This window comes from Pectinophora gossypiella, chromosome Z (genome assembly GCF_024362695.1).
Source record: "Pectinophora gossypiella chromosome Z, ilPecGoss1.1, whole genome shotgun sequence".
NCBI lineage: Eukaryota > Metazoa > Arthropoda > Insecta > Lepidoptera > Gelechiidae > Pectinophora > Pectinophora gossypiella.
In genome coordinates, this window is record NC_065433.1 from 16,738,580 (window position 1) to 16,750,708 (window position 12,129).

At 40.2% G+C, this 12,129-nt stretch overlaps 1 protein-coding gene across 6 annotated transcripts in view; it reads left to right on the plus strand.

Annotated features, from left to right (window-relative positions):
* LOC126380023 (intermembrane lipid transfer protein VPS13B) overlaps positions 1-12,129 on the plus strand; it is a 51,102-nt gene that overhangs the window by 31,378 nt on the left and 7,595 nt on the right. For 5 of the 6 annotated variants that reach the window (XM_050029112.1, XM_050029116.1, XM_050029115.1 and 2 more), the window contains exons 58-76: positions 337-449; positions 649-737; positions 932-1,062; positions 1,695-1,852; positions 2,110-2,235; positions 2,954-3,065; positions 3,673-3,849; positions 4,111-4,266; positions 4,691-4,792; positions 4,876-4,967; positions 5,304-5,496; positions 6,320-6,475; positions 7,114-7,267; positions 7,455-7,597; positions 7,756-7,842; positions 8,063-8,102; positions 9,314-9,400; positions 10,133-10,294; positions 10,672-10,908. In XM_050029112.1, the coding sequence (XP_049885069.1) occupies positions 337-449; positions 649-737; positions 932-1,062; positions 1,695-1,852; positions 2,110-2,235; positions 2,954-3,065; positions 3,673-3,849; positions 4,111-4,266; positions 4,691-4,792; positions 4,876-4,967; positions 5,304-5,496; positions 6,320-6,475; positions 7,114-7,267; positions 7,455-7,597; positions 7,756-7,842; positions 8,063-8,102; positions 9,314-9,400; positions 10,133-10,294; positions 10,672-10,908 (2,515 nt within the window). The remainder of the gene's footprint in view (positions 1-336; positions 450-648; positions 738-931; positions 1,063-1,694; positions 1,853-2,109; positions 2,236-2,953; positions 3,066-3,672; positions 3,850-4,110; positions 4,267-4,690; positions 4,793-4,875; positions 4,968-5,303; positions 5,497-6,319; positions 6,476-7,113; positions 7,268-7,454; positions 7,598-7,755; positions 7,843-8,062; positions 8,103-9,313; positions 9,401-10,132; positions 10,295-10,671; positions 10,909-12,129) is intronic. The other variant, XM_050029117.1, reaches the window with a different exon arrangement.

The window sequence follows — 12,129 nt, forward strand, 5'->3', positions numbered from 1 at the left end:
GATTCGACCTCAAAGTGACAGGCAAGCATTCTACCAACTGGGCTACCACGGTTCATTTAATCAATTAATTTTTTCACTGTAAATTGGGGAATTTTTGAAAGTGCCTGTATACGTAATTTTGGTGATTCATTTTCTATATGGTTCTAAAGTATTGGCTACAAATAAGGTTATCGAAGAATACACGATTCGATGGAGAAAAAAGTAAAAAGGTATCGTAACGCGCAATTACTGCCTCATTGAAAAATCATCTCCAGCGAAATGATGACAGGCACTTCAAAAAGTTCACCCAAATACAATTGGTATTTCGAGTACTGTAGAGATATAATAAATTGACAGGTTCGTGCCCTCTCGCCGGATAATCAATGGCACTCAATATCTTCCGGAGAACTGTCCAGTGAGAGCATCGGCCGCAGTGTCATCTGCAGTTCCAGCTGTGATATGGTGCTCAAGTGAGTCACAACTTACAAGGCCTGGCCTCAGTATGCACATACAATAGACAAAGAAATATATTTTTTTCTGGTCATGTTTGTCCACTGTGTGTGTAGACACACTGCAAAAAATGAAGCCCACATCTTCGGCGAAGGAATTGTAATCTAATAGTAAACGGCTTATCAATATGATAATCATATAATGTTTGCTATATTTTAGGATACGATTTATGCAACACGACACGGGCTGGTCGGGAGATATCCCGTTAAAGGAATGCCCCAAGGAAAACGTACCATGGCTAGTCAAAGGTGAGAAATATTTGAGTTTCATTTATATTTACTGCAGATGTAATTACGAGTAGGTAGAATTACGACTTTCTTTGATATTTTTAAAGGATACTTTACTACATACGTCTCTTGCTGAAAGCTCAACTCAAGGAACGCAATTCTAGTAAAAAAATATTTATCTAGTGACGATCAGTGTCGTTCATTTTATTCAACAGTGCCAAGTGAAGGAGATGTGCCGTATATATCGGTCTGGTGCCGCGTCGTGCGAGCGCGTGCCGACGGGCGAATCTTTGCTTCGATATGGCCACTCTATGTACTACAGTCACATCTGACTTTGGATACCGACGTAAGTGTTTTATCATCTACGTATTCATATAACTGTTTCATGTATGTTACATAACACACAACAGCCTATATACATCCCACTGCTGGGCACAGGCCTCCCCTCAATCAACCGGAGGGGGTATGAAGCATACTCCACCACGCTGCTCCACTGCGGGTTGGTGGAGGTGTTTTTACGGCTAATAGTTACGACCAACGGCTTAACGTGCCCTCCGAAGCACGGAATCATCTTACTTTTTCGGACAATCAGGTGATTCAAGCATGAAAAGTCCTTACCAAACAAAGGACAGTCTCACAAAGTGATTTCGACAATGTCCCCATCGGGAATCGAATCCGGACCTCCAGATCGTGAGCCTAACGCTCTAACCACTACACCACAGAGGCTGTTAGTATGTATGTTAAAATGTTTTGAATTACGACCAATTTCATATTTGCCATATTATTATAATAATATTTGTGATAAGACGTAGATTTTGTTTGCTTAAAGGTTCCTTAACATAAAAACCATCCGTATTGGTTTTTGGATCACTTTGCAAAGCGAAGTGCCTAAGCTCTTTTAAAATGGTTGTCGTGACAAACACGTACACTCATCCACGTGCGATTTTAGACCTCTTATTGGCCAGTTGATTATTACAGGTACTGGTGGTAACGGAACTAGTTGCACCGACGACAGAGGGGTCAGAGGAATCTCGACCCCCGCCATTGATACAGACAGCCTCAGGTCGTGGCACCAGCACGCATCTACTTGCACCCGGTACTACCGCGGCTAGGCATAACCTATCTTTTCAATACAGGTAACTTACAGGAAACTGTGTTTATTATAGAAATAGGAATAGTGTGTTCATTGTTCGCTAATTGCTAAATCAATACACACTACTACTTTACTACTTTGACAAAACTACTACTACTACTTTTACTTTTTTCTCTTTTTTTTACTACTACTACTTTTTATATTTTATTCGTCTTGTACGTCTTTTTTCTTCCCGTAATCATGTTGTGCACAGAAACCCATATATTGCATGGTCGTCACTTCTCTGTGTGGTTCAAACAGAAATATCGAGTGTCCAGTGACGAGGGAAGCGGTGCCGCTGCATTATGGTGTCACAGACACATCGGTGTTTGAGAAGCGACCCCCAGTGATCACTGTCGACGAGGTACTACAGGAGATTGACCAATGGTAAGGCTAACCTAGTAACCAGCTGCGGCACGACGGGTGGAGGTGAAGGCCCTGAGTCCCGACGTGCCGGCAGAGTAGTGCGACAGGAGAAGCAAGTAGTAGTAAGACAGGAGTGGAACAGTAAACAGTACTTCACAAACAGGAACTTAAGTCACAGTTGAACGATAATAATATATAGAATACAGTATAAAGAAAATAAGATGCAATGGACAGATAAAGATAGTGGACGCGACCACAGGCAATGTAGATGTAACTCTCATCAAGGTCGAGTATGTAATGAGTCATGGAATGAAAATTTCGAAATTTAAAATGATTGACGGTAATAAGGAGATGCCAGTATGTGCAGAGTTTGCACTCTGCTACACTACTTCTATTATGTTACGTTCTAAATATAACTCGTATAATGATCAGAATGATTATGCTATGAAGTTTTAAAGTGAGGCTACTACTATGCTAAACTGCCAAGAGCGTGGCTGATTATTTTATTAGTTCGCCATACCAAATCGTAAACACCATCCACATAAATGCTCGTATTATTAATATTAGGCTACTATTAATATTAGTCATGTGACCTAACCGATAAGGTTTTTGCTTCGGGATGGTAGGTCAGTTTTGCTATATGTAAAAATTTTAGGTAAGCGGAATCCATGAACACGGGATAGCACTAAGGTAACGACGCATAATATATTTTTGGAGGCTAATGAGAGTAACCCCGCAGGTTGGAAACGTCTGGGCGGCGGGCTCATTCGCCGTGGCCGTACTCGGTCGTAGCCACACATTGGCCTGGTACCTGGCAGCCGGCGCTTCTGCAGCCCAAGTGTGAAGTCGCCGTAAGTACAACGATGTCATAACACATCAGGTTGTATAGAATATGGTGGTGGTATTGCTACCTTAGCAATAACGCCACCTTTTATAGCATCTGTTTAATTGTAATTTTAATGTATTATATTTTCCTTTTGTACAATAAATTGTTTTGTATTCGTTAACATATATTATGATAAGTTTTTAAGTGATGCCTCTAATTTTTTACCCTTATTGCAATTAGACAACTTGCGTACAAGTTATATAATAATTATTATTTAGGTACTAGGTACATTTAGTATTCTACCTGTGAGTGAGACGTGGTAGCCCAGTTGAAAGAACGCTTGACTCTCATCATGAGGTCGCAGTTTCGAATCTCAGGACGGGCCTATAAATGATGATCACGTGCTCAGCGGTGAAGGAAAACATCGGGAGGAAATCCACATTCCCGATATAAGCTAATAGAGCCGAGATAACTTGTATCGGGCTGGTTTTCCCTTCGCGGGTTTGAAGGTTAGACAGGCGGTCGCTTCCTGTAAAAATTGGACCTGTCGAATCGTCAGGTTAGGTAAGCGCTCCCGTGAGAAACGGGATAATGCTAGGAAGATGATAATATGTAGTATTCTACCTGTGTAGATCCGGTACCAAGCAGTCCGCGCTGGAGGGGGTTGTTCACTCAAAGTCCAGCTGAGCCCAGTACTACTGCTTTGCAACGCGTCGCCTATAAGTCTGACGTTGCGCGCGCACGACGCTGCGCCCATGTGTAAACTCGAGCCGGGTACTGTTATCTCGCCGCCCTCCATAGTGCTGAAGGTAAGATTGTCATCGTCAAATTACATCTTCATACTGTTAACTAGAAATCACAGCTCATCACAACGGGTTTTAGTGTCGAAATGTATGAATTTCATGTAATTGGTTATTTTAATACAAATTAACTTTTGCAATAACTTCAATCCACGGCGAGAACTAGAAATTCGATAGAATGGTCAGTCATGATCTATTTCACTCCCTCTAACAATACGTAGGTACATAAAGTAACGATCGTGTTCTCAAATAGTTCTTGTTATTTTGCAGAAGCCGTTCTTCATGTCAGTAGAGATCGTGCGGGAGACGTTTGTGAGCAACCAACTAGAGGTGTGCACAGAAGACCCCGGGCGTTATGGCACGCCCGGGCAAGGCCAGGTCGCCATCGACCACCCCGCTACCTTCGCCATACAGTGCAACCAAAAGGTGAGATATAAATATAAGAAATCGCCCAACCATCGCGTGTGAGAGAGAAGACGCTCTGTCACGCTGTCTCTCGCGGTTATGAGTCGATTCTGTACATTTCTACTCCTCTCTTCTCCCTGCGCTTTGATCGAGACCCATTGTGGTTGTACAGTCATGAGCAATATCAGGTGCTTAACCATTTCGCGTTATCATATTTGATATTTAGTGAGACTTACAGTTCAGTTGGTCCAAAAAGTTAATGTGACATGGTACTAAACGTCGTGACCGTACACATGATAGTTTCTGTACTCCTCAGAAATTATTGTTCTTTATTATTATTTTTACGGTTGTCTCTTTCATTAGTCCAGGCAATATGGAGCCATCGTCTGAATTAATGAAGCTGCAAGTCTGAAGCAATGTCTTTATACGATGTATACACTTGTAGGTGGCGATAATCAACCTGCACTACGAAATAAAAGAAGACATAAACATCCTTGGCCTTACATCGGCATTTGTTTTTGTCAACAATACAAGGAAAGATTTGTTGGTATGTATTTTCTTTATCTGTAACCGTAAATAAAATATTCGAAACCATTTCTTATATTGTGCGTAATGTAATTAACTTATCAGGTGGCCGCGACTGCTGTACCGAAAGGCGGAGATAGGGAGCTAATATTGCGACCAAAGACTTTCAAATTAGTGGCTCCAAATAGACCTGGAAGGTAACTTTTAAATATAAACATTATAACAGCCCTCCTTTCTTACCTTCTTAGATATAGGTATAGAATCAACTACCCAATAATACTACACACAGAATGACCACTCCTTGCTCCGCACTATTCCCATCTTCCTCGCCTCACCGTTGACTTTGCCGGTCAAAATATTGCTTATTGACTACAATATTTGTATATTATGATTTTTATATCAAAAGAATGTCAATTTGTACAAAAGGTGATGTAAAATGTGATTAATGCACGAAAGAAGAATGCAAAGAGTTGATTGGGTGATTTCGTTTATAGGCTGTATGTGACTGTAGTATACTAATTTTATGTTTTTAGTTTCCAGAGCATTCCCCTATGTAAGTTCTGGCTGCGGGAGCGCTGGCGCGGCGGCAACGTGTCGGAGCTGCTCTTGTTCCTAAATATCACGCTGTCTTCGAGCCACTTACCTGCCTACGCCGCAGCGCCCATCCGGCTAGGCATCACGCCCAACCGACGACCCATCGCCCTTAGCGATGGCAACACTCATTCCGTAAAATATATTTTTTTATTATCATCATCATCCCATTAACGTCCCCACTGCTGGGGCACGGCCTTCCCTATGGATGGATAGGGAGATCGGGCCTTAAACCATCACGCGGGCCCAGTGCGGATTGATGGTTATTAACGACTGCTAATGCAGCCGGGACCAACGGCTTAACGTGCCTTCCGAAGCACGGAGGAGCTCGATATGAAAACATTTTTTTTTTGTGGTCACCCATCCTATGACCGGCCTGTGCGAAAGTTGCTTTACTTCAACAATCGCAGACCGAGCGCGTTAACCGCTGCGCCACCGAGCTCCTCTATTATAAAAACCCCTAATAATAAAAAGTGAAAAATAATCTGCATAAACATAACATAAGCTTACGACTATACTCCCATTTGGGGTAGTCAGAAAAACCTCCGTCGCAAGTTGAAGTAGCTACCCACGCTCCCCAAACTTTCTGTTACGCCAACGAGTTAGGTGGTGAGCCGTATCGCCGTCTATAATAGGCTACTTGACAGCCTAGTTAAATGAGATACTTTTACGAAGCGTCGAAATGAAAGATTTCTTTGTAGTTTATATGAAAATACTACACTGTGACGTCATCAATAAAAGAGGTCAAACGTCGTACTCATTGTTACTTAATTCATAAATATAATTCGAAAAGTAAACTGTGATTGTTTTTTGATCATTTTACACTAGCTACTATTTCTGGGTTAGCATTTTATAATTTATCTTTGAACCAGGAAAATACCCCCTGTGTATGGTTATTATGTTAGTTACTCGAAAAATGTTGAGTGAGTAAATTAAAATGTAATACGTTACCGTCCAGATGCCGGTGGTAGTGACGCAGCACAAACACGAAGGGCGATGGGTGGTGACCGTGGCAGACGACCCGTGCCCGCAGTTCGTCATACACAACCAGTCTCAGACAACCGTCGCCGTCGGACAACCTATAGACACTGACGACAACGCGTTCCACGTACAGGTAACACCTGCTTACCATGACACTCATCATATTCCTAGCGTTAGGTATCCCGTCTTTTCCCGACTCCGCTTACCTAACCTGAAGATTTGGCAGCACCCTATTACATAAGTGACTGCCAATCTGACTGCCCAACCCAAATGGAAAACTAGTTCAATTACAGATTAGGTCATGTACGTCCGAAAACACATTTGTCGAGGTTCCCTCACAATATTAATTTCGACCATGATTCTACTAGAAGTCGGTTAGTTATCGGTTAGATATATATACAAAATTACTTTTTTTTTTGTAGGATTTGCAGTTTTTGAGAAATTTTAGAACAAACATAAATTAATATAGAGACTATGTAGTCTCTACATACACCTGTGAAATTTGGCACACGTGTTTAGAAGTCTACCAAAACTCCCATAAACAAACATGTATATGTATGCTACACATTGCATGGGTGATGTTTGAATAAATTATCTCTCTTATATATATACAAATTAATTGAGAACATCATCCTTTTTGACATAAGTTATTTTTTTACATTTGATGCTACGTCTGTTGGCGTGGTCTCAAGTGTCATACTTTTATGAATCTTAGTTCCATGACACGTGGTCAGTGAGGGAGAACGTGTTACTAATGTGTGTGTGAAACAGGTGGCACCTGAATGCCCGGACTCGCAGTGGTATTGCACTCTGCCGCCACAGGCGGTAACGCACTACTCGACCCCAGGATACTGCTCCAACCTGCCGCCGGCGCCCGAAGCCGCCTCGCCAGTGCCCTTCCTTACTTTCTCTATGGTACACGGAGGTAAAGTACTCGTATTACTAATTTTATAATTACTTACCTAAATGTAAGGGTTTGGTCGTGGGGACCACGGAAAAAACAACAATTTGTTATATTTAAGAAAAACTTACTTATACTATTACTTTGATTCTTTACGGGAGTAATAATAATGTAAAAATAATGTGTTCACATGTTCTTTTGTAAAACGTAGAAGGCGGCTATCCCGACTGGTGTCCGCCAGTGGCAGTGACCGACGGGGAACAACTAGTGCAGCTGACACGAACTATAACCGTCAAATTGCGCGTGCGCACCTTCCCACATTCCACTCTCATCGAGTTCCGGGATGTCGATCAGGTACACACTAACTGTGTAACTCACACGGGGTTCTTGTTGCGTTTGATTAAACTAGTAAAATCTTGTAATTTTCAATAGACAACATCGCTTACGTAATGTTTGGAATATGCAATATTGCCCTGTTGGTGGTCCCTGATTTAATCTGTTAATTGTTGCAGCACGACATATCTGCAAGTGACATCAGGCGACGACTCGGAGAGCCACTTGGCTCCGAAGCAATACTAGTACCAACAAACGCACCAGGTGTAAGTACATCGCAATTACGAGTACCCCTAAGGTTTCTACTTTGCTTATTACATAGTGGTGGACCCGACAGACGTTGTTCCCATGGCCTCTAACCTTACAGAAACCGTAACACTATAATTGTACCTCACTTTACCACCCACAAAAAGTTTCATCAAGATCCGTCAAATCAATTATGCGAGTTAACGCGAGGCAGTTCATAATCAATATTTTTATTTACAGAGAAGCCAGTCCTTGGATCGTATCGTTGCAAAAGCCAAATGTAAGTAATAAATGCGGTATTTAAAAAGCGCACATACATATTTTACCTAAAGACAAATTAATAATTGTTTTAGCTATCAATTCCACAGCGTCATTAATCATACTCGATAATGTTATTGCCATTCCACAACACCAAAATCGTTAGTCATTATCGAATGAATCGTTTATTACAGTGTTCAGCAAATTAAAACGAGATGTATCAACGTCCTACTTAGACCTTCTACACAAAGAAAAAATTGCGAGCCTCGACAGGGATTTAGAAAATTTAAAAAAAACTGTGGAATTAAGAAAAAAGCAAAGTTTAATGCGCGTACAATCACGCTCGACCAGCGGTCACAGCGGAACCGCAGAAAAAAAAACGGATCTAGCATGTGAACATACAAGTATTGCTGATATAATTGATAGATGTAAAAATGCAGAGGTTCATCAAGAGATACCCCTAGAAAGAAAGAAGGATGAATTTTTTGTTGTTAAGGCAGAGACACAGGAACAAACACCCGAAAATATTTCGGCAGATGAAAACAAACCTGAGGAAAGGAACAAAGCTGAAAATATGAATACTAAAGAAAATATCGGTTTTGAAGAGGATATAAAACCAGAAGAAAATCCAGTACTGAAAATTGAAAAGAAAAAAAGAGCTCAATTACCTGACGACCCAAATGAAAAAACTGATCCAAGCGAAAATCTACAGACGCATATGGACAAATTCACGATTGAAACTTACATTTCAGAGACTAGTGTAAGAGATGATGTACACCTTCTAACTTTCAGAGGTGACATGCAACAGTTTGTTCGTAGATATTAAAATGTTAAATCAGTTTCTGAACTGTATAGGTGCAGTGTAGTTTGTTGTAGGTTATGTTATTTGTAATTTAACGTAGTCTACTGAACTGTAGTCTACTCGGTCTACTGAACGACGCCAAGTCTCTTCACCCTTTTGCGTTTATCCGTAGTCGTAGTTATTTCCAATTTGATTAAGGTATCGTTCTAAGTCATATCATAACATACATTCACACACGTTCTTCACTTCTAATGAAGTAGGTAGAGCCACTAAGAACAACCAAATGCAATATCACCATCCACGAAAAATAGTACATAGTTTACTCCGAATATCATATTCTTTTATGCTAGTTATTATGTTCATCAGTATTCATCTAGGTTTCAAATATTTTATTAAGAATGTTTTGTTAACGATTACATTTTTTTTAATAGATGACAACGATGAAACTGTCACAATACAACCCAGTTTCTTCTCTTCCGAAGTAGCGTCTACAGCCATCGAGGAAGATGCAAATTTTGGTGAGTTTTATATCATATACCTAACAGTATCTCGTACAATAGTGTTCCTAGTTAAATATGACACGAATACAACGCGCATAAGCAGCGCATTTTTGGCAAATGAGTGCCTATTCTTCACACAAATTCAACGTAAGCGGTGTTGCCTCGAACAGCGTCATCGGAATAAATACTATTTGCAGTTTGCACTCTTTACTATCTTTCGATTATTTTTTATATCTCGATTTTTCATACGTTACATACCAAGCCACGATGATCCAAACTTCAGAGCTGCTGGTCGTTAATAATGCGCAGACAAAGTCTGTTTTTTGTAGAATAACACATGGTATAATAAAACAAGGTATGCTCAAAAGTGACAGCTAGTATTTCAAAGTTAGCCGCGATGACGTCATCTCACCCTCCGTTAGTATTTTTTAAATACCCACGACTCTCTCTCTCTCTTTATTTAAGAGCTGCGCTCTTCAAGTAAGTTAGTCAGTAATTCGCTTAATTTTCAAAAATAAAATTTAAAGCCTTGGAATGTTGGAGACACCAATTTAATGGTAACACCCATGTATAACACTTACGTCATCAAACGGCTAGCAATGGCGCCTTTTCACAGATTGAGCATACCGTGTTTTATTATACCATGGAATAACGAAGACGTGACGGTCGCTGGTTCTTAGACAAATATGAATATAAGCAATAACATGTCTTATTACATAATATAAAACATGATTGGCTCACTATACGTAGAATGTCCAGAGTGGCGTCGCAGCTTGGAGTCGGAGTCGGAGCGCGTGCGCTGCATGTTAGCGGGCGTGGTGGTGAGCGTCGCGGCCGCCAACGACACGCCGCCACTGCTGGCGCTACACGTGCACCGCGCGGCCTGCATACTCACCACCTTCTTCGAGGCAAGTCTCAATTCACTTTGTAATCTAGCCCATACGAATGTTCATTACCGGGGAGAGCCCTCAGGGCTCCTCATTTGTCTGGCTAAGTAGTTAACGTGAACCGACGCAAATAGACAATAAGTCACGTCAGAAAAACTACTATGAATAACACTGCAAACATGATTTAAATAGTTTCCACCTTTTGCTGTAAAAAGTCGCGTTCCCAATTCATCGATGCAAATGCGATACAACCATTTACGTATGACACAAAATGCAGCCTGGCTGACATGAGTGGTCTCTCCATACGCGTATAATGAATAACTTTTCCAAATTAGGAGGCCATACTTATTACAGTTATCACCAGCACCATAAATATATTACCACTTATTTTATTACAGAAAGTCAGAACAACGATTTCGATAACCGACATTCAGATAGACAACCTTCAATACGAAACTGGACAGTTCGACTTCGCTGTGATCGCGACTACTTGCGCAGAACCACCGCAGCACGACGATTGGCCAACGCTTTGGAATATGTTCACAGACCAGAAAGTATTCTCGTCGCGGCTAGAAAAGGCGCGGGTGGTCCTCAAGACCTGTCACGACACGTGGTCAGTCGTCTCATATAAATATACCGGTGAGTTTTATCTACCGAACAAAGGTCGATGTATTTTTGAATAGAAAGGCTATGAGACGGGCAAGCAACGTCGCCGAAAATTTTACCATAGAAATGTCGATTTTGCCCTACGAATAAATAATAAGTCAGGAAGAGTAATTATGAACAAACGCCGGCGAAATATTGGCCCCACGACATTCTAAAAGGTCGTAAATCCATAAAACCAATCAGTAGCGATTCCGTGACGCGCTTCATTGCGACAAGCGCTGTGATTGGTTATCAACAGCCATCGTAATAGAGGTTGGTGCGTGTGTTTCCGGGGTTCTCAAATCAAGGATGTTGTTATGCAATGCATGGGTGAGTATAAGTAAAAAGTAAGTAAACGGTGGATTTAATAATTTTCAGTGTTTTGTATTTTGAATGAGGGGTGTTGTTGAATTATTTATTCAAGTAGTATTGCATGTTTTGTGTTTTGAATTAATTGATATTTAATAAAAACAACTATTTAATATTTAAAATTTTTACTAGGGTGATATATAAATATAATTACAATGTGACTTATTTTAGTAGAGAGGATATTGAATTGTTGTTTTGATTGTTCCTGTTCATGGCAACTAATGTTGTCAACAATCTGAAACAAAAAAAGCAGTTTATGAAACTGTCACATAATGTCTAATTAACTGCTCTCTACATTAAACAAAATAAACTAAAAACGAATTCGCCACGTTTTCTTGTTTTTTAGTAAAGCAAAATTATAGCACACCATTTGTTACACGTTACATGGCCTACTGAAAGCCTTACCAATTTTTATGCATATTTTAGCTTCAAAATTGACAAAGTTACCAATTTTTATCGCTTTTGCTTCAGAATTGATGGTCTTTCATGCAAATGCTCCCATTTTTTACTCCCTTAGAGGAAGTATTTCCAAAAATATAGTCTATGTTAGCGAGGACTAAAATAGCTGTATAATAAAAAAGTTTCATTAAAATTCGTCCATTAGTTTTTGCGTCAAAGGCGAACAACAAACAGACAGACAGAAATTTCAAAAATGATATATTTGTATCATTTTTTTTAAATTATTATCAATGTACAGAAATGAGCCCTTCTACAAATATGAAATATAATGTTTAAGTATAGTAATACTAACCGTACAAACAGGCACAGCAGATTTTTTTAACATCATATTCCCAGTCCTCGATGTATACATATATGTCAGTAGGGTTAAAGTGTATCGAACACACC